The following is a 21,817-nucleotide window of genomic DNA, read 5'->3' as shown; positions in this document are numbered from 1 at the left end:
TATAAGAACTTTCTAATGTAATAAACAAAAAAAGGAAATACTCACCACAAACCAGTAGCGCTTTAACATGACTGGGAGCAGACGGCAGATCCTCATAAATCGACCCATGGCGATGTTCCTGTTTTTTTTCTCAACTTCTATTTTTCCTCCTCTATACTTATGATTATAAATTAATTCACTCCGTTTTATGTAAGAATAAAACTCAATCATTCAATGCATGTCTCATCACTATAATCATTACTGGAGAATGTTAAAGAAACTACGATTAATTATAGAATATCCATTTTCTTTGAATGTTAAACTTCAAGGCTTCAAATTAACATATTTTTCAAATAAGTACAGATTTATCTGAAAAGGAAAAACAAAAATATTAATACTAGATGAAGGCAAATTTTGTAAACAAACATGCCATCCATGAAATTTATTCCGTCCATCAGTAGTGTTTACCTACTGTCGCAAAGTTTACCAACAGCAACATATTAAAACCAAGGAAAAAATGAGCATCGTATAGGAAAATTGCGATTCATAACCATTTCTATAAAAATGTCATGAGCAAGAGCCTTTCATGAGCACTAAAGTGTCCGCCTTGAAGAAAGTTATATACACAAGGAACAAGTAACATGTAAACAGAAAGTAACTTACCCTGATGTTTCAGTTATCAGTGTATTGTTCCAGTCTTTTTATTCTCTGAGGCTGTCAATGGCTGAAATAGACTGCTTATATAAGGTGTGTCAAAGGACAAAATTATAATAAAGAAGCACTAAACCCACTAGGGTCATACAGCATCGAGGACAAGTTTCGAAAAAAGGAACTCGTCGACAACTGTTTTAATATCCATGGAAAAGATAAGTTTTGTATGGTGGGAAATGAGCGAAGAGAATCTGACCTCTGCTGAGATCCCTTGGTCCTTCCTCAGGATTTGACCCACAACAGTACAGTTACAGTATCTGAATTTCCAGAAGAAAGGACACTCCAGAGGGGAAAGATTTATTTACTGATTTAAATTTTATTAATACTTATTATGCGCTACGTACTTACTAGGTACTGTAGATTTCAGTAAATTTTAAAATGGCTGATTAAAACATCACGTAACTATGTCACCTTTGGTATCTATAACAGTGAATCCTGATATACCTCTGATTTGCTTCGAGAGTTTTCCTACTCCCGGAGCCAGACTTGTTTGCTGTTTGCCTGGTCAACCAAGCTGTTGAAGCTGGCGGCCCACTGGTCCACATATCCATCGCAGCCTGGATGATCTAACATCTGGTGGAGATACTTGTCCAGTTTCTTCTTGAAGAATTATAAACTTATCCCAGCAATGTTTCCGATATTTTCTGGTAAGATGTTGAATAGTCTGGGGACCACGGATGTTGATACAATGTTCTCTTATGACACCCACGACGTCCCTGGGTTTATCGTGCACTTCCTCCCTCATCTACCACTACATATCCGACTTAACTCTGAAGAACGTAAACAGCACACTGAATCCAATACCTCAGGCACTGTATATCATTACGAATTTAGCGTTTCCCCAATAATAATAATAACAATAATAATAATAATAATAATAATAATAATAATAATAATAATAATAATAATAATAATAATAATAATAATGCACAATAAAAGCTCTACATTCCCATACACGTAGAACACATTTAACAGGAGCCATGTAGCAGCCAAAGAACTGAAAGGAAGCATGCTATAATGCTTGCTGACCTAGTTATTAAACAACAATCAATTTATTCAGCTGGGTCAGCAGTGAATCGTCCCGTCGTACCTCTTATCAACCCACCAGAGCGTATTGCCTACTGACGTTACAGCTTCAGGTGAGGGGAATAGGGGGTTATAGGTTATCATTCAGGGGAAATACATTGGTATCACTGGTGGTCTGTTTTGTCATTCATGCAGTCCATTACCTGGATAAAGAAAGCGCTAACTAGGCATGGGGGAGTCATCACTCTTCGTAATCCCCCAGCCACGTAAAGGTAACTACCCACTGACACCATTCTCGTTTACAAAAAAAAAAATCGTTGCCCAATAAGGTGCAAGGAATGATCCATACCACAACACAGTTCTACTCCCGTAACTATGAAGCCGGACCTCAGGCTGGTCTACGAAGGAAGAACCCTCGACACCAGTCACAGGTACTGCCTGTATGTGAGAGCACAAGGAATGAAGTGGCAGGATGGTGGCATAATAACAGGATGGGGGTTCAGTGCTAGCTAGGGTACGGAAAGTGCATTAGATTTTAACTTACACTGAGTGGGACACGAACTGGCGTAACCTCCTCCCCCCTCCCCGCTCAACCCTCGTCACAACGTCGTCTTCGGCTCACAACCGAAAGGACTTAGGCTCGATCATCATGAAAGTCGAGAAGCAGGGTATGCCTCCTAAGCACTGTTCAACTATTAATAAAATAAGTTACTGGGCTTTAGTCCACTCCTGTAGTCGCATCTTAGAAGACAGGACCAACGGTAATAAACCACATTGTAAAGTATCCCTAGGTTATTAACTCTGGGTTATTAAACCAATCTCTTTAACATGACATAATGTCTATCTCCAAAGGCGCCCCATTAAAAGTCATATCACTTATTCTCATTAATTGGTCGTGGCAGCGTCATCGGCCCACAACCAAAGGACCCGGGTTCGATCCTGGCTAGGCTTTCGAGCATCTAGAGACATGGGTAGGTTTCTTCACGTTTATTGCCACTGTTCACCTATCAATAAGTACCTGGCCTATAGCCCACTCTTGTGGGTCGCATCCTAAGGTAAGAGGACCAGAGGACCCCAATGGTAAATGAGTCTCACAGCGTGACTTACCCAGGTTGTTAACCTGGATGGTTAATAATCTGAATGTCACCAGAGCACTTGTCAAGAGGGGAAGGAAGAAGGATAGGGACACATGGATTAAGGTGTGCGGGAGAGTAGGATTATCAAAGATAAGTGGCCCAACCACTTTTGATTTTTACTTGGTAATGGGTGTGTGTGGTTTACATTTTCTCGTAATCATGAAATACAAGGAGAATGCCTACCGCACTGCCCATCACTAGTACACATGTATACAAGAAATGTGTTTTAAGTGCACACCAGTGAGGTAAGTGTGGTATACTTTTTTTATTGTATCTGAATACATTTTTTTGTGTTTTGTTTTAGGCCTACAGAGTGCAAGGGTAGAACTTTACCAACGTAGGAAAGGTTCCCAGTACTAAGGCGTTAGTTATCCATCTTGGTCTCTACGTGATGGAACACACGCCAGCCAACGTAACTCACAGTGGGAACATTGCCCTGCACATGTATGGTACACTGTGACAACTCATTTGCACCACCTAACAGCAGTGTACGCATTCACACCACCCGATATGGGTACGCGCGTTCACACTACTGATACATGTGTACGCACTCCACTAAAATATAAGCAAACAGCACTGATGTAGGCCTAATGGCCCATGAGAAGCAGAGCCTACTCACACCCAACCATTCTCACATGCATATGTAACCTCTTTTTAAAGTTATCTAAAGTACTTGTTATTAAATCTCAACTTGTCCAGTTTGAATACAGTGCCAGGTTAATAGTTTCTTCAGCTCACACACACTGAGGGACCAGCGATCGCTGTCCGGTATGGGCGAAACGTTGGGCAAGTTTCCTTGCACCTGCTGTCCCTGTTCACCTAACAGAAAGTAGGGACCTGAGTATTAGTTGACTGCTGTGGGTCACACCCTGGGGAAGAAGATTAATGGACCACAATGGAAATAAGAGTCCCCGATGACGCACGGACTTTATTGGGTTATCCTGGGTGGCTAACCCTCTGGGTTAAAAATCAAAATAAATCTTTTTTATCTTCATCTCCTCTTCATTTATTAATGTCTTCTATGTAAACATTTTAATCACGCCCTCTTCACTTCTACGCTTTTCTATAAGCCCACAGGGAGTCACACATCGCTTGGGGATTGGGAAATAATCAGGTTCGATCCAAGGTAAAGGAGGATAGCTCTAGTTCTTTAAATCACGGTCCTTTCCCCGGCATCAAGGTTTTTAAGGACACTTTACAGTGCTCTTAATTTTCAGAGAAAAGTCTTGTCATGAAGGGATTAACTCCTAAAATTCCTTAAGTTTTCCACCATATTTTTGACCGCAAGTGACCACCGTAATTTCTTTTTAACACACCGGTCGTCTCCCACCGTCGTTGTGATCCGAAAGTAGAGGAAACACTTTCACCGTCATTCATTCAATCACTGTCTTGCCAGAAGCGTGATGACATCACTCTATGTTTCGCTCACAGCTTTGTTTGGCTCTCCAGCAGGCTAATAGAACACCTGGAGGCCCTAATGTGTTATTCGTCTCTCGTGGTGTTTTACCATCAGCTGATCAATATTTACAATTTTTCAATTTTGCCCCAGTAATTTGGAAGCTACACCACAGTAAGCTGCATCTACCCCAGAGTAATAAATATAATAATTATTTTCTCTTGAAAATGCGTACAAATGGTACAGAGTTCTGAGGAAAAGTCATATGTGAAATATTTCGCACAGTCTTATACTAAGACTGAAACTACTTAATACAGTACTATAAATTAATAGTTATGGAGGTGGTTAAGCTGGTGAGCTTAGATCACAAGGTACTGATAGGTTCGATAGGTATATTATATAAAAATCTGGTTACAGCTTACGAGTACAAATCAAAATTTAAATAATTGGGTGGGCAAGATGTCATAAACGTTAATGATACAATAGGAACCTTTCATTTAAACTACGGCTAAATAGTAATACACTTGATCTATAATAAGCAAACAAATTAATCACTACTCATATTTACTATAAATAAGTTACTAATTTTGATGTAATTATCTGGGCAGAGCTGGCTAGTAGGAGCCTAGCCTGTCCACAACCACCAGTCATAATGAAGGGAAAATAATTGGCATTAACTCGAGGGTCAGGAAATGCCAGCCAGTCTGGCTTAGTCAAGTGTCTAATGTCTCGTACAGTAAAGCTGATACACACTCTACTAAAGCAAAAAGTTTTTGCACATACAGTTTACACATAAGCAAAGGGTTATAATGGACGCTTTTGACAGGGTGATAAGGTATATGATGGTTTTATTAAGTAACTTAAGTAATGAATTATTGTTTAAAGAGGAGACAGGGGCTGGTGGTTGCTATGTTAATCTTTATTGCTCTTTGTCTCTTCTTAACTTTGTCTTGTGTTATGTGTGTGTCTGCACTTACTACTCGCCCAGTTATTGTGGCAGAGATCGAATCTCAGCTCCAGACCCTTAAAATATTCTCACCGGTATTATAATATATAATTATATATAATTATATATATATATATATATATATATATATATATATATATATATATATATATATATATATATATATATCACACTGGCCGATTCCCACCAAGGCAAGGTGGCCCGAAAAAGAAAAACTTTCACCATGATTCACTCCATCACTGTCTTGCCAGAAGGGTGCTTTACAATACAGTTTTTAAACTGCAACATTAACACCCCTCCTTCAGAGTGCAGGCACTGTACTTCCCATCTCCAGGACTCAAGTCCGGCCTGCCGGTTTCCCTGAACCTCTTCATAAATGTTACTTTGTTCACACTCCAACAGCACGTCAAGTATTAAAAACCATTTGTCTCCATTCACTCCTATCAAACACGCTCACGCATGCCTGCTGGAAGTCCAAGCCCCTCGCACACAAAACCTCCTTTACCCCCTCCCTCCAACCTTTCCTAGGCCGACCCCTACCCCGCCTTCCCTCCACTACAGACTGATACACTCTTGAAGTCACTCTGTTTCGCTCCATTCTCTCTACATGTATATATATATATATATATATATATATATATATATATATATATATATATATATATATATATATATATATATATATATATATATATACACACACAATAAGATCACAGCAAACAGGTGATATCACAATATGCAAAACAACCACTGTGAAAAAATAGAGAAATTCCTAGCGCTTTCGTGACTTCTTATATTATCAAGGAACTATAAGGAACCATATAGTTCCTTGATAATGTGAGAAGTCGCGAAAGCGATAAGAATTTAGCTTCTTTTTCAGGGGTTCTGAGCGCGAGCGCGCGCACACACGCGCGCGCGCACACACACACACACACACACACACACACACACACACACACACACACACACACACACACACACACACACACACACACACACACACACACAGTGTATAAACATGTACACACCTTTCAGTTTACATACAGGGAGGGAGATTTACACCTCTGGGTGTACATGACCAGTGATGTGTAACTCACTGGAGACATAGTACGAGTCGTTGATAGGATTACCTTGTATGATGCCCTAGTATCTGATGTGTTGAAAGAAAGACTTTCTTGGAATTATTAGCCGCCAGAGGGTTATTACCCTACATAAATCCAAGAGAACCAAACAATGTGGCTTGCTTCAACTAGGAGTCCTCCAGGTCCTTATCCTCTATGATGCGACCCCACACCAGCCGATTGACTCCTAACTACCTATTGACTGCTAGTTGAGAGAAACACTGACCTGTGTTGAATATAGTGTAGACGAAGAGGTGGTAGAGCCGCTAGTGGAGGGAGTGTGGTAGTGTGTGTGGGCACTGCTGCCCGCTGCTGCCCCTACGCCCACCCTCTAACCCACCCTCACACACCGCCATTTTCACTTTCATATATACTTTTTTTTGCCGTTATGCTTTTCACTTGGTCATGGAATATACGCAAGTGTCCAGAGAGCATAGCCTGGGAGTTCACTTGCATGCAAATGAACTTATTTACTAAATTGGAAGTTTATATATTGCAAGAGACTAGGAAGGGGACTTATACTGGAGTACAATAAATAACGCTTGACAACTCACTACAGCTGTTCTCTACCAACTGCAGGTGTGTTCAACGAACCTCTCTGTATATACCGCCGTTATTATTAATACACCTATAATACACTATCACATGAATAACATACAGAATCTAAACAGGTAGAGGGCAGCTGAAAAATGTGTAGGCGTTGATATTAGGCATGAATGGCCAGACAAAGTTCACCACTCAACATTAGCAGTTCAGAGGACGAATTTCCTAAACTACGAGATGCCTGACATAACACTAGTGGCCCAGGCTAGGCTGCCATAGTTACTCTCTCACTTCTCAACCTTGTCCACCACATGCGGCTCATTAAAACCTACAATTTACTTTTACACTAACATGAAGAATACTATAATACATCTGTTAGGGATTACAATATACTCTCAGTGTTTATACACTGAGAGATATGCATCTGTGTATATGTCGTTTTTTTTTAATTGAAATTACCGACTTTTCTCATCGCCAGACACGTCGAACGGAAATTCATTGTTGCAATAATTCCACGACAGTCAACATGCACATCATGACAGAAATATATTTTTATTGAAATTATATGACACTAAAAACTGTCTTCTGTGAGAAAGGCGAGAAGGATTAAATTATTTACCTTTATATTAACTTTGACCTTTTTTTGGAGGGGGAGGGGTTATCCTAGGTAATTTATACTATGATAATTGTACTTATGTGCACCTGTGCCTAAATAAATTTACTCAACTATAAGATAAATTTCTAAAATACAATATTCAAATATTCACAATTATTCACATATTAATCTTATGAAGCCTCGTTTGTGTATACCATAATTGTTTGTAGTATGTCATAACTAAGTTATTTACAATTTCTCTATATTGTAGCACTCCAGGATGACATAGACTGCATTACTTAATTAGAAAATTCAAAGGAGGTTGATTTAGAATTAGATGTTACATAATATACATTTCTAAATTAGAAAGTTGTAAAGAAAGTAACGAGGTTAACAATCTTCAGTTTCCCGTCTTGTGATGATGTCACTCGACTTGGTAGAAGAGCTTAGTCATAATATTAATGAGACATTACCAGCCTTGCCATTGACCTTATTTTTGATATAATGACTCATGGCATAATGACCTCTCATGATATCACATCACTCATGACATAATGACCTCATGTTATAGTGACCTCGCTCATTTTACTAATTCTCTAACGAGGGAACTTATTAAATGACCTAAATCGTGATAATAGGCAACAGTTAGTTGACACATGTTGTTGTTGTTGTTGTTGTTGTTGTTGTTGTTGTTGTTGTTGTTGTTGTTGTTGTTGTTGTTGTTGTTAAGGGCCACTAAAGCCTACGTCTTATTACAATCACACTTGCCAATATTCCGGGACAAATTTTGTCCACATATGGTCGCGAATTATAAAGGAAACAAAGTTTTCTTCGGAATGAGATACGGAACAAGACGTTCCCAATTAGGTCAGGTGGACCACCTCGCCTAAACCCACACAAACCCAGACACCCCACTCAATCCTCTACCTGAGTCAACAACAATACACTGTCAGTAGGCCTAGGAACTGACCGACGTCCCGACCAATAGCCCCGTGGGCAGATAATGAGGACAACCCCTCCCCCCAGGGTAAGAAGTAGTTGTATTTAGGCACAGGTATACATAAATACAATTATCATACATAGTGTAAATTACCTAGGACACCCCAAACCAGGTGAAATTCAAGAGTGACGTCCTCACATCCCCAAGGCCGGCACGAAAGTCCCGGCCACTTGTATTGGGTACACCTGGCCTTAATTCCATTATTATTGTGTTGCTGGCGATGGTGGTATTTTTTGTATTGTTGTGAGGAAACTTAGAAACGCCATAAATACTGAACTCATAGTGGAATGTTTGACGATAGCCTCATCACATTACTGAAGTCTCACGCCTCAGACTGACACATTTCATTACCTCGCTTTTTTCATGTGTTTACCGCCTGAGTTGGCAATTATAAAGATGGATGTTTATTTTGACAAATTGCATGGTTGTACAGAGGAATATAATAGTTGGGTGTACATACCAAAAGCCCCTTTATATGCAGAGCATTTCGGGCGAACTATAGTTAGCTTTTGTTCTAACTTTGTAAATAATTTTGTCGATCAGGGTATCCACTGATAAACATATAATATTAATTACAAATCACTCCCAGGTATCACTACATACAATTTTTATAAACTACAAGCCCAGAGTGGAAGGGTCATTTTGAAACCATTCTACCATTCCCCCATTCCATCCTCCCACCTCAAACACTGTTGAATATATGAGCATAACTTGTCCCTCTCTGGCTTACCCTGAAACACTGCTAGATTTTGTCCACCATAACTTTCTTCAAGGAGGGAGGGGAAGGTCGTGGCTTTAATTCGGTCCAGTAATCAGAAGTTATATGTGTACTAGTGAAGAACAGTAACGTGTGGCCATGTATTCTTTGCTCTATAAGTTACATTGTTTGATTTTACTGGATTATCCTAGGATTACTTCCATATTATTTACTATATATAACCATTGTAAAGATTAAAATTATGTACAAGGCCTAAATAAACACGCATAATGAAGGGAATATTGTAGTGGTGAGGAGTGTAGCTGGTTTATGTGATGCTGTCGAGTTCCTCCTTGTGAAGTGACAGACTGCGGCCGTCCGGCGCCCCAGCCTCCCTCCACACACACACACACACACACACACACACACGCCCCAGAATCTGTGAATCGACCCCTACAACCACATATATTCGAGTACACACAGGGGCCGTGAATCGACCCTGCAACCACATATAGGTGAGTACACACACAAAATACTCAGAGGTATTGATAAAGTAGACAGGGATAGGCTCTTGGAGAGGCAGGAAAGAGGTTGCACATCTGGATAGACAGATGAATCGCAGGGATGTCAGGCAGTATTTCTTCAGTCTGAGGATGGTCGAGAAGTGCACCACATACTAGTGACTTTCTTTTGCGCCTAACAGTATTTCATTACATGTAAACTACATTATCTGTATAAAATAAATTTGTATAAGAAGTGGTTTACCTGGAGGATATTCCTGGGGTCAACGCCCCCCATCATTGACCAGGCCTCGTGGCGGATCAGGGCCTGATCAACCAGGCTGTTACTGCTGACCACACATAAACCGACATACGAACCACAGCCCGGCTGGTCGGGTACTGACTTTAGGTGTCCAGCTCCCTCTTGAAGACAGCCAGGGGTCTTGAAGACAGCCAGGGGTCTTGAAGACAGCCAGAGGTCTTGAAGACAGCCAGGGGTCTTGAAGACAGCCAGGGGTCTTGAAGACAGCCAGAGGTCTTGAAGACAGCCAGGGGTCTTGAAGACAGCCAGAGGTCTTGAAGACAGCCAGGGGTCTTGAAGACAGCCAGGGGTCTTGAAGACAGCCAGAGGTCTTGAAGACAGCCAGGGGTCTTGAAGACAGCCAGAGGTCTTGAAGACAGCCAGGGGTCTTGAAGACAGCCAGGGGTCTTGAAGACAGCCAGGGGTCTTGAAGACAGCCAGGGGTCTATTTGTAATACCCTTTATGTATGCTGGGAGGCAGTCAAACAGTCTTTGACCCCTGACACTTATGTTGTCTCTCAGTGTACTCGTGGCGCCCTTGCTTTTCACTGGGAAGATGTTGCACCACCTGCTGAGTATTTTGCTTTCGTAGAGAGTGATTTCCCTGCAGATTTAGGACTAGTCCCTCTAGGATTTTCGAAGTGTATATTATCATGCATCTTTCTCGCCTGCATTCCAAGGAGTACAAGTCAAGGACGTTCAGCGGTTCTTAGTAATTTAGGTGCTCTATGGTACCTATACATGCAGTGAAAGTTCTCTGTATATTCTCCAGGTTTGCAATTTCGCTTGGTGGAGGCAGATTTAATACATAGTTTTAAGAGCAGGTACGAACCTTGGAGAGAGTGAGTCTGGCAAGCAGCAAGTTGAGGGGTGGAACCAGGAGCTAAGACTCAACCCCTCCATGGGGAGGGAGGGATTTCCTTGATGCTGATGAAAGACTTGAATCAGAGATGGAGCTATCATCTTTCTTAGATCAATGCTGATAAATTTCCCAGGTGGTGTATGATCCCTACCGGTTTAGCTCTCCCTTAATAATAATAATAATAATAATAATAATAATAATAATAATAATAATAATAATAATAATAATAATAATCCAGTGTTCTGTATTCAGATAAAATTTTGTCAGGATTTTTTTTAACCCTGAGGGTTAGCCATCCAGGATAAGCCAATAAAGTCAGTGCATCATCGAGGACTGTCTGTATTATATCCTTGACACAAGACACCAGACACAAACATCTCTACGACATTCCCCATGTCCGACTAAACCTTTACAAAAATTCAATGTATGTCAAAGGCCCTAAAATCTGGAACACCCTACCTGAGAACTCTAGAACTGCAGACACATTCATCACCTTCGAAACTACCATTAGAAAACATCTTATCTCCCTGATACACCCCATCAACTAACTACACGAATACCACCTGGTGGTTCACACTTACACTCACTCACCCATTTGACCATAAACAGAAATATTAATCTCAATCTTAAAATAATGAATCATATGATACTCCAATACTGAAACTATGTACTGTGCCAAAACAAAAGCATTCACATTGCTAAACTCACAAACTAGTATTTAGTCACTTAGCCATAATACCAACTTACCTCATAATTTGTAATATTTTAAAATAAAGAATTAAACTAAGTCTGCCTGAAATGCCTAGCCACGCTAGGCGTTCTAGTGGTACACTCTGTAATCATTATTTAACTATATGTAAACCACACAACAACCAAATTCTGTAAATTCAACATTGTAATCTTTATAGAGAATAAACTTTGAATTGAATTGAATCTTTTCCCCCAGGATGCCACCCACAAAAGTCAACTAACACCCAGGCACCTATTTACTGCTAGGTAAATAGGGACAGCAGATGTTATTAAACATATCCAACGTTTTCACCCATGCCAGGGAGCAAACCTAGGTCCCTCAGTGTGTGAGCATAGGAGGTTACCAACCAAGCAACGAGCACTCACATTATTGTTACTCTTAATTTTATTTATTATTATTATTATTATTATTATTATTATTATTATTTATTATTATTATTATTATTATTATTATTATTATTATTATTATTATTATTATTATTATTATTATTATTTCCTTCATGATTATATTCACAATGTCGAGCTCTAGAGCTCGACAAACTATCTAAAGTAATTAAGAATTAATTTTTTGACCAGGGTAATGTGGAATACTATACATATGGACTTTGTATCTACCACACATGAAATGATTCAATCACTGGGAGAAAATATATTCAACATTTAATTAAAGTACTTTCCATTTCTACTGTACAAAATGTTCAGTGCATGTGAACTTTGTGTGAAATAATATGTACTGATGCTCTGAATGAGTAGCGAGGTTATAGTGTGATACCAATCATCTTTATGTAGCTCTGTTAAACACCTGACGTATATATACGTCCCCACTGTCATGCTTCCAAGGAATTTTCATCATCTACTCCTGTTTCACATGCTAGCTAGGTCATTTGTATCCCATTTGAGTCATCACTCTACATACATATATTTCTAAGTTTCTCATGTGTTTCACATAGGCTTGGAAAAACTTATCTTGGAGAGAAACCTGATTTAATGAAGTATTCATTCTGCATTTTCTCTGAGTTAATTTAAGTTTATTCAAGTATACACAAATACAGTTATATTGATTACCATACAAAGCAGCTTATGGGCAGAGAATCTAGGGCAATCAAAAAAAAAAAAAAAGTCGGACAGAGTGACTTATTTCCATTGGGGTCCTTTTATTTTGTAATTTATTAATGCCCAGTTTTGTTTAGCTTTATTGAACTACTAAGAGATCCAGTGTATATACTACATCAGTGTTTTATCCCAACTGTGAAGAACCATTGATTTCTTAGGGTTCTATTCTAGGATGCTACACATGGTTTTGGGGTCTTTCCTAGGATGCTACCCACAGTTTTATGGTCCTACACTAGGATGCCACCCACAGTCTTATGGTCCTACCCTAGGATGCTACCCAGTCTTATTTATGGTCCTACACTAGGATGCTACCCATAGTCTTGGGGTCTTTCCCTGTGATGCTGTCCACAGTCTAGGGGTCCTTCCCTAGGATGTTATCTACAGTCCTCGGATCCTACCCTATGATGCTGTCCACAAGATCCAACTAACTCCTACATATAGTACTCATATACTGCTACATGAAAACATTGGCAGCAAATATGAAGAGACTTACGTATACTTTTGACTTTTCCAAAATCGAACCCAGGTCCCTTCTGTTGTAAATAGAGCACACTACCTTCGAGCTATGTGTTTCTGTTTGTGAATTATCTCTATTTTATATATATTTTTACATTAATTAACTTAAATGTATAGTATATGTATAATAGCTATAAATTAACCTATATAACTCGTTGGAAAGTAGACGTTCCATTTGTACAAAGACGAGGAAAGTTCTTGATCTGAGGAATTGGAGTACTCTACTCTTCCTCAGATCACACCTGATAACTTCACATTCCCTAAGTGCTGTGTCATCCCTGCGGGTTTAGCACTTTCCCGTGAATATATGATATATATTAATTTTTAAAGCACTTTGCCTAGTGTATGTAGTGTTTAGTGTATATACCTTATGCTTAATGTATATATTATATGCTCATTGTATATACAATATGATCAATGTATATATATCACACATATTGTATATACATGTATTCAGTTTATATAACATGGGCTCATTGCTAATACCCTATATACAATGTATATATTAAGCTCAGTGTATTTATCCTGTTCATTGTATATACCTTGTTCTTAGTATATACCCTGCTCAGTGTATATATCTTGTGCTAGTTGTATAAATACTGTTTTCAATGTATGTATGTATACTGCACATGAACTTTATGTAAATTAAATATATGTTGTGATTGCTTGGAGTGTACAGCAAGGCTATAGAAGGATTATCAACCAGCTTTATGTGGCTCTCTTATACTTTGACGTACATATACGTCCCCACAACTGTGGAACTTCCAAGGAATAAAAAAATAATAATGACAAATTAAATTATTCCATGTACAGGTCACTCGCAGCTCTCCTATATCCCTCACTCTATATATGTGTATATAATATATATTCTCGCATTTCTTATGTGCTCTTTACACAAAAAAATTGATCTCCCAGAGAAATTTATTGATATGTGTGTTATAATTTTTAGGTCAAGTTTTAGACTCATTGAACTACTAAGAAGTTCACTGATGATTACATCAGTGTTGCAGTGCTTGATTGTGGTGATCCAGAGGGTCAGAATGCTGATTGATATCCTTAGTGTTGCTTATCACAGGAATGATAACCCAACTGCGAAGTACCATTTATTTCTTGGGGTCCTTCCCTAGGATGCTACCCACTGTCTCGGGGTCCTACCTAAGGATGCTACCCACTGTCTGGGGTCCTACTCATAGTCCTGTGGTCCTACCCATAGTCCTGGGGGTCATGGGGTCCTACCCTAGGATGCTACCTACAATGTTAGGGTCCAACCATAGGATGCTACCTGCAGTCCAAGGGGGTCCTACTCTTGGATGCTACCTACTGTCTTGGGGTCCTTCCCTAGGATGCTACCCACAGTGCTGGGTCCTACCCTAGCATGCTACCCAGTCCTGGATCATACCTTAACATGCTACCCCATAGTTCTGGGTCCTACCCTAGCATGCTACCCACAGTCCTGGGTCCTACCCTAACATGCTACCCATAGTTTTGGGTCCTACCCTAGCATGCTACCCACAGTGCTGGGTCCTACCCTAGCATGCTACCCAGTGCTGGGTCCTACCCTAGCATGCTACCCACAGTGCTGGGTCCTACCCTAGCATGCTACCCAGTGCTGGGTCCTACCCTAGCATGCTGCCCACAGTGCTGGGTCCTACCCTAGCATGCTACCCACAGTCCTGGGTCCTACCCTAGCATGCTACCCACAGTTCTGGGTCCTACCCTAGCATGCTGCCCACAGTCCTGGGTCCTACCTTTGCATGCTACCCTAGCATGCTACCCACAGTCCTGGGTCCTACCCTAGCATGCTACCCACAGTCCTGGGTCCTATCTTAGCATGCTACCCACAGTCCTGGGTCCTATCTTAGTATGCTACCCACAGTCCTGGGTCGCACCCTTGCATGCTACCCACAGCCCTGGGTCCTACCCTAGCATGCTACCCACAGTGCTGGGTCCTACCCTAGCATGCTACCCACAGTGCTGAGTCCTACCCTAGCATGCTACCCACAGTGCTGAGTCCTACCCTAGCATGCTACCCACAGTGCTGAGTCCTACACTAGCATGCTACCCACAGTGCTGAGTCCTACCCTAGCATGCTACCCACAGTCCTAGGTCCTACCCTAGCATGTTACCCACAGTCCTGGGTCCTACCCTAACATGCTACTCCATAGTTCTGGGTCCTACCCTAGCATGTTACCCACAGTGCTGGGTCCTACCCTAGCACGGTGCCCACAGTGCTGGGTCCTACCCTAGCATGCTGCCCACAGTGCTGTGTCCTACCCTAGCATGCTACCCACAGTGCTGGGTCCTACCCTAGCATGCTACCCACAGTCCTGGGTCCTACCCTAGCATGCTACCCACAGTCCTGGGTCTTACCCTAGCATGTTACCCACTAGGGCCAACTAACTCCTAGATATGGTACCCATTTGCTGCTACATGAACATTGGCAGGTGTAAGAAGACTTGCAAATACATCTTGGCTAACCCAAAATCGAACCCGGGTCCCTTCAGTTGCGAGTCGAACCCATTACCCTTATGTCCATCTGTTGTGTGATAATAATGTATGTTACTATGCCAGACTATATTCCTAGTGCATGTACTATATCCAGGCCCGGTGGCCTGGTGGCTAAAGCTCCCGCTTCACACACGGAGGGCCCGAGTTCGATTCCCGGTGGGTGGAAACATTTCGACACGTTTCCTTACACCTGTTGTCCTGTTCACCTAGCAGCAAATAGGTACCTGGGTGTTAGTCGACTGGTGTGGGTCGCATCCTGGGGGACAAGATTAAGGACCCCAATGGAAATAAGTTAGACAGTCCTCGATGACGCACTGACTTTCTTGGGTTATCCTGGGTGGCTAACCCTCCGGGGTTAAAAATCTGAACGAAATCCTATCCCTATCCTAATATATTCGCCATGTGACTAATGTATGTACTTTGTCTTCAGTGTGTATATCCTGCACTCAGTGTTTGTACCCATTTCTTAGTGTATCTACTCTTAGCTCAATGTAAGTTTATTTAGGTACAAGTACACATAAGTACAATTATTATACAGTGTAAATTACCCATGATAACCCAAAAATGTCAGTGACTTGTTTCCACTGGGGTTCTTGTGTATATACCATGTACTCTGTATATATCTTGTGTTCACTTGGTATACCTAGGGATGGGACTCCTACAATTGTGATTGCTAAACAAGTTATAGAATTAATAAACTTTTTATTGAATTAAACACGATGTCATGAAATAAGTCACTACACGTTACAATGTTGTGATGTTTGCCAGTTTCCTAGAATAGGTAAAATAAGGTTCTTTTCCCCAAAATGTCTTGTAATATGCCAGTAGGGATAAAATACTTGGATTTTCCTTGAGCAGTTATGAGTATGTTGTGTGTGGGATGCACAGTAAAGCTATTCAAGTAACTTTTTTCAGGAATATTCTAATAAAGGTATAGTTACTTTAAGTTTATAAAGGTGTATGACCCACTGTCTAGATTGACCAATTAGAAGATTTGTTGTCGTCTGAAACAGCCAATCAGGGATGGTTTTAGCGGCTTCACTGTTTACAACATGGCGACCCAGAAGCGGGGATCTGGTGCCACTGGATGGCCGAAAAACTCCACACCACCATCTTATGGTGCTAAGTACAACGGGACTTCCTTAATGGCGCTTAAAAGAGCAATCAGCCTGTACGTTTTGGACGGGAAATTGTTTAGAAATAGATTTGCGTTTGTGATTTACCGAATTTGTAGTGATCTTCAAAATGACCGCCGCTTGTGGCTCTACCTTCAGCAGATTACTATGTTTTACCGTTGTTGTTAACTTAAGCTTCAAGCTTAATACATGTTAGGAGCCGCGACGAAGCTTATTGGGAAATGTGCGTTTGATAACATATATTATGCAAAGCTTTTGTCATTTGGTAGGAGCCGTGGCGAAGCTTATTGGGATATGCTCGTTTGATAACGTTATGTAAAGCTTTTGGTAATTTTATTGTGAATGTTGCAGCTGACCTGTTGTATCATTAATTGCTTGCAAAACCAACAAATTGGTGAATAAGACCTGTGGCGCACTTGGGTGCCTTAATTACCGTTAGAAAACATCTTATCTCCCTGATACACCCCGTCAACTAACTACATAAAAACCACCTGGTGGTTCACACTTACTCACTCACTCACCCATTTGACTATAAGCACAGAAATACATATCTTAAAATTAAAATAATGATTCCTAACTAGTCACAAGTTTGCCTGTGATACTCCAATATAGAAACTATGTATTGTGCCAAAACAAAAGCATTCACATTGCTAAACTCACAAACTAGTATTTAGTCACTTAGTATTTAGTCAACTTACTCCACAATTTTTAATAATTTAGGGTTAAGAATTAATCTAAGTTTGCCCGAAATGCCTAGCCTTGCTAGGTGTTCTAGTGGCCCCCTCTGTAATTAGTATTTTTATTACATGTAAAACCACACAATAACCAAAATCTGTAAACCCCGCATTATAATCCTTATAGAGAATAAACTTTGATTTGATTTGATTTGATTTGACACGTTTCGCCTGCCTAAGGCATAGGTGAAACTTTTCAGAAATGAAGATACCTGTGTACTGCACATGGTCTTATTGACCTCTCATGATCTAGGGAATTTTTTTTGTTTGATTTGTTTTTCGGAATTTGCTTAAATCTGGTTTTTTTTTTTTTGTATTTATATATGTTTCGTTTTTCTCCCAACTAGTGTAGCAACATGGTCAGGGGTTCTTGATTCAAGGAATTGGACTTTACTCCACTTCCTTGAAGTACTCGGTTGCCTCTCAAGAGCCCCTAAATACAGTACAGCAAAAATAATTCAAACTTTTTTAGAAATTTTGTTGGTTTTACATAACAGTACTTAAAGAGCAAAACAGAGTGACTATTTTCATGTTTGCATGAGTGGCATGCACAATACTGTATGACATTGGGTTTATATTATCACTTGTAAAGTAGCACTGTAATTGGGGAGGATGCTCTCTTCGATTCATAGTGGGGATATTTGGATTGTACTATTTGTGATAAAGATAATTAGTGTAAGAATGTCATATTTTGGAGCCATATTGGAAATTTTGTGAACAGGATGTACAGTATTAGAGGGAGATAATAGAAAAAGCTGCAGTATTTGTTCGAGTACAATAGGAAACTGTTAGGAAGTAGGTTATTTCAAAGATTAAAGTAAAGAGGGGAAATAAAATGTTTGTACATATGTTATTATCAGCACTTTAACCTGGATGAGCGGCTATGTTTGCAGTCCTGGAGAGTAAACATTATTGTTAAATAATGGAAAAAATGGTTAAATCTTCCAGGGTAATCATTAAAGACTGAGGCTATTTGTCTGGCAGCCCAAATGTAAACAGATGTGCAACTGCTTTTCCAGACGTGTTACAACTGTTACCTTTTAATTTGCTTATTTGTGGTTAACTGTTTTATATTATGTAACCTAACCTATAAACTGGTTGCTACCCAGTTACCATGCAATTGGCCTTTCAGCAAACTGCTCGTTTGTGTATTTGAACCTAAACTAAAAGCAGTACAGTATCTCCAAAATAGCTGAGTTCTGGGTTGGTGTCAAAAACGTTATACTCATTTGTGGCAGTCTGCCAAAGATGATACATGGTAGTGAATGGTATTTCAGACTTTGTTATTGTCTATTTGTAGCAAAGGAATCAGCTATGCTCATGGTGTCCTGCCTTCATTATTATCATTATTTTTCCTTTAATTTCCAGTGTTGTAGCACTTACTACCTCCATTCTGTTTATTCTATTCTTTGAACTTTCTCTTTAATTATTTTATATATGGTATATTAATTATGAATATTATACATATTTTCTATTCATGAAATCAAGAAATAGCTATTGCCCTCCTTGGGGAATAATCAAGTTGATGTTTATTTAGTACAGTATCATATATTTAATAATGGTTTAAGGGGGTCATACTTATTGCACAGTATTGGATCAGGCATCCAAAATTGGAAAGGAAAAATTACAGGGATAATGGCTTGATCATTATTAAACACAGGTAAGATAAATGTGCAGTACCTATATCAATTGTAAATAAAAATTTTAAGTTTTCTCTGCCATCTTGAATGTTTGTCTGACAGAAAAAAATGCAAATGCAGCAAAATTTATATTCTTTCAAATCCTTATCTCTCTCCACTTTTGTAAACAACTATGAGTAACTTTTGGATTATGATAAACACCATAATTGTAGATATTTCTTGCAGGTATCCTTTGACAAACTATACCTTTGGAACCAAAGAACCTTTATTTGAGAAAGATCCTAGTGTTCCAGCAAGATTCCAAAGGATGCGAGATGAATTTGATAAGATTGGAATGCGACGAAGTGTTGAAGCTGTGCTCTTAGTGCATGAGCATGGCCTCCCTCATGTCCTTCTCCTCCAGCTAGGCACCACATTTTTTAAACTGTAAGTCCTCATAGTTAAAGAAGTTTAATTTGATGAATAGTGAGTTTTCTCTACTCGTATATCTCTACAAGTGTTATTCCGTACTAGTTTTCTTTATTCTTGGTCAAATGCTCTTTGCAATTTTGTCACTAGACTTTTCATTAATTTGCATGGCCTACATAGTTTAACCTGTATTTTTGTTTAGTTTAAGTTCTCTGTGAGACAGGGCTGTGGAGTAGGCACATAAAACCTTCGACTCCGACTTTTATTTATGGCACATCTAACTTCTTTAATTATATTTTACCAACTCTAACTCCAGTAACCCAAGAATTGCTTTTGACTCCGCAGTCCTGCTATGAGAGCATGCTACTTATACACACAGGAAATAGTTATTGCTTAAAATTTTCTCAACAGACCAGGTGGAGAACTCAACACAGACGAGGATGAAGTGGAAGGTCTTAAGCGGCTATTAACGGAGACACTAGGGAGGCAGGATGGTGTCAAACAGGAGTGGGTCATTGAAGACATCATTGGAAACTGGTGGAGACCAAACTTTGAACCTCCACAGTATCCATACATACCTTCACACATTACAAAACCGAAGGAACATAAAAAGCTCTTCCTCGTACAACTTGGAGAAAAAGGTAATATAAATACAGAAATTTGCATGCTGTCTGTAATGTTTGGCAGGTGCCTACGATTTGATTTGTAGCATTGATCAATTACTGTAGTTTGTACATTCATTGTTACTGTCAAGAATTGAACTATACCAGTTCTTTGCAGCATATGTTGGTAGATTTTTGATAATTTGATAGTGTTCATCTGAACCCAGTGACCAAAAGTGAATAAGTCTTTTTTAAACCAAAACTAAAAAAAAAAAAAAAACTTTAGATTTGAAAAGCTGGATAAAATGGTAGAAATATATTTGGATATTTGTTTAGTTGTAGTAAAACTTTATATAAAAAATAAGTAGCAGGGCTGAATTTAGTCTTGTGGAGCCCATGGGCAAATGGTTAGTGGGGGCTGACCGTCTGTTTTTATTATTTTATTAACTGCTGCTGCTGCTATTACTATTAATACTAATTCATGTAGCTGCAGCATATACTTTGAAAACTTGTCCCCGTGTTGCCATTCCTTAAATCAGTCCCTGAGGTTTAGGCAGATGAGTTTTTTAACCCTTTGACTGTCGCAACCTCAAATCCTGAAGTGTCTCCTGGTGTTGAAAAATTTTTGGGAAAAAAAATTATTTTTCTTAAGAAATGATAGAGAATCTTTTCCCGATGGCACTCTTCAGGTCACTTGTTCTATCTAGGCTGGAATATTGCTGCACCTTTCAAGGCAGGTGAAATTGCCGACCTAGAAAATGTACAGAGAACTTTCACGGCGCGCATAACGGAGATAAAACACCTCAATTACTGGGAGCGCTTGAGGTTTCTAAACCTGTATTCCCTGGAACGCAGGAGGGAGAGATACATGATTATATACACCTGGAAAATCCTAGAGGGACTAGTACCGAACTTGCACACGAAAATCACTCACTACGAAAGCAAAAGACTTGGCAGACAATGCACCATCCCCCCAATGAAAAGCAGGGGTGTCACTAGCACGTTAAGAGACCATGCAATAAGTGTCAGGGGCCCGAGACTGTTCAACTGCCTCCCAGCACACATAAGGGGGATTACCAACAGACCCCTGGCAGTCTTCAAGCTGGCACTGGACAAGCACCTAAAGTCAGTTCCTGATCAGCCGGGCTGTGGCTCGTACGTTGGTTTGCGTGCAGCCAGCAGCAACAGCCTGGTTGATCAGGCGCTGATCCACCAGGAGGCCTGGTCACAGACCGGGCCGCGGGGGCGTTGACCCCCGAAACTCTCTCCAGGTCCAGGTCCAGATGGTAATAACACCAAAAGTATGAAATTTGATAGAAAACTTAGGGAATTACGCTCCCACAAAGTTAGCGATCTCGGAGATATATACGCATCGGCGATTTTGCCGACTGAGCCCTATTTTCAGCCAATTCCATTGTTCCAGTCGACTGAACTCGTAGCTATTTCTTTAGAAATAGCTACGAGTACAAGAAACCACCCATTTACCAACTTCAACTACCCAATAAGGTGGTCAGTAATTGGCAATTTGGCTAATTTCACGCAAATTAAAAAAAATGTCAATTTCAAAATAGGGTCC

The 21,817-nt window shown here is 40.0% G+C and overlaps 2 protein-coding genes across 6 annotated transcripts in view; one reads left to right on the top strand and one right to left on the bottom strand.

The window, feature by feature from the left end:
- Positions 1–6,697, bottom strand: part of LOC128700737 (NADPH oxidase 4) — an 80,087-nt gene extending 73,390 nt beyond the window's left edge. For all 4 annotated transcript variants that reach the window (XM_070097138.1, XM_053794115.2, XM_053794117.2 and 1 more), the window contains exons 1-2: positions 6,563–6,697; positions 46–348 (exon numbers count right to left, since the gene is read on the bottom strand). Coding sequence is in view for 2 of the 4 variants with exons in the window: in XM_053794115.2 (XP_053650090.2) it covers positions 46–210 (165 nt within the window). In the remaining 2 variants the exon portion in view is untranslated. The remainder of the gene's footprint in view (positions 1–45; positions 349–6,562) is intronic.
- Positions 6,698–16,735: 10,038 nt separating this feature from the next.
- Positions 16,736–21,817, top strand: part of Cpsf5 (cleavage and polyadenylation specificity factor subunit 5) — an 18,858-nt gene continuing 13,776 nt past the window's right edge. The window contains exons 1-3 of one of the 2 annotated variants that reach the window (XM_070097148.1): positions 16,736–16,892; positions 19,457–19,657; positions 20,051–20,280. In XM_070097148.1, the coding sequence (XP_069953249.1) occupies positions 16,774–16,892; positions 19,457–19,657; positions 20,051–20,280 (550 nt within the window). In that variant the 5' untranslated portion in view covers positions 16,736–16,773. Of the gene's footprint in view, positions 16,893–16,955; positions 17,081–19,456; positions 19,658–20,050; positions 20,281–21,817 lie in introns of those variants that run through there. The other variant, XM_070097149.1, reaches the window with a different exon arrangement.

This window comes from Cherax quadricarinatus, chromosome 56 (assembly GCF_038502225.1).
Source record: "Cherax quadricarinatus isolate ZL_2023a chromosome 56, ASM3850222v1, whole genome shotgun sequence".
NCBI classification, from domain to species: Eukaryota; Metazoa; Arthropoda; class Malacostraca; order Decapoda; family Parastacidae; genus Cherax; species Cherax quadricarinatus.
The sequence above is the reverse complement of the archived record's forward strand: the minus strand, read 5'-3'. Positions and strand labels throughout refer to the sequence as shown.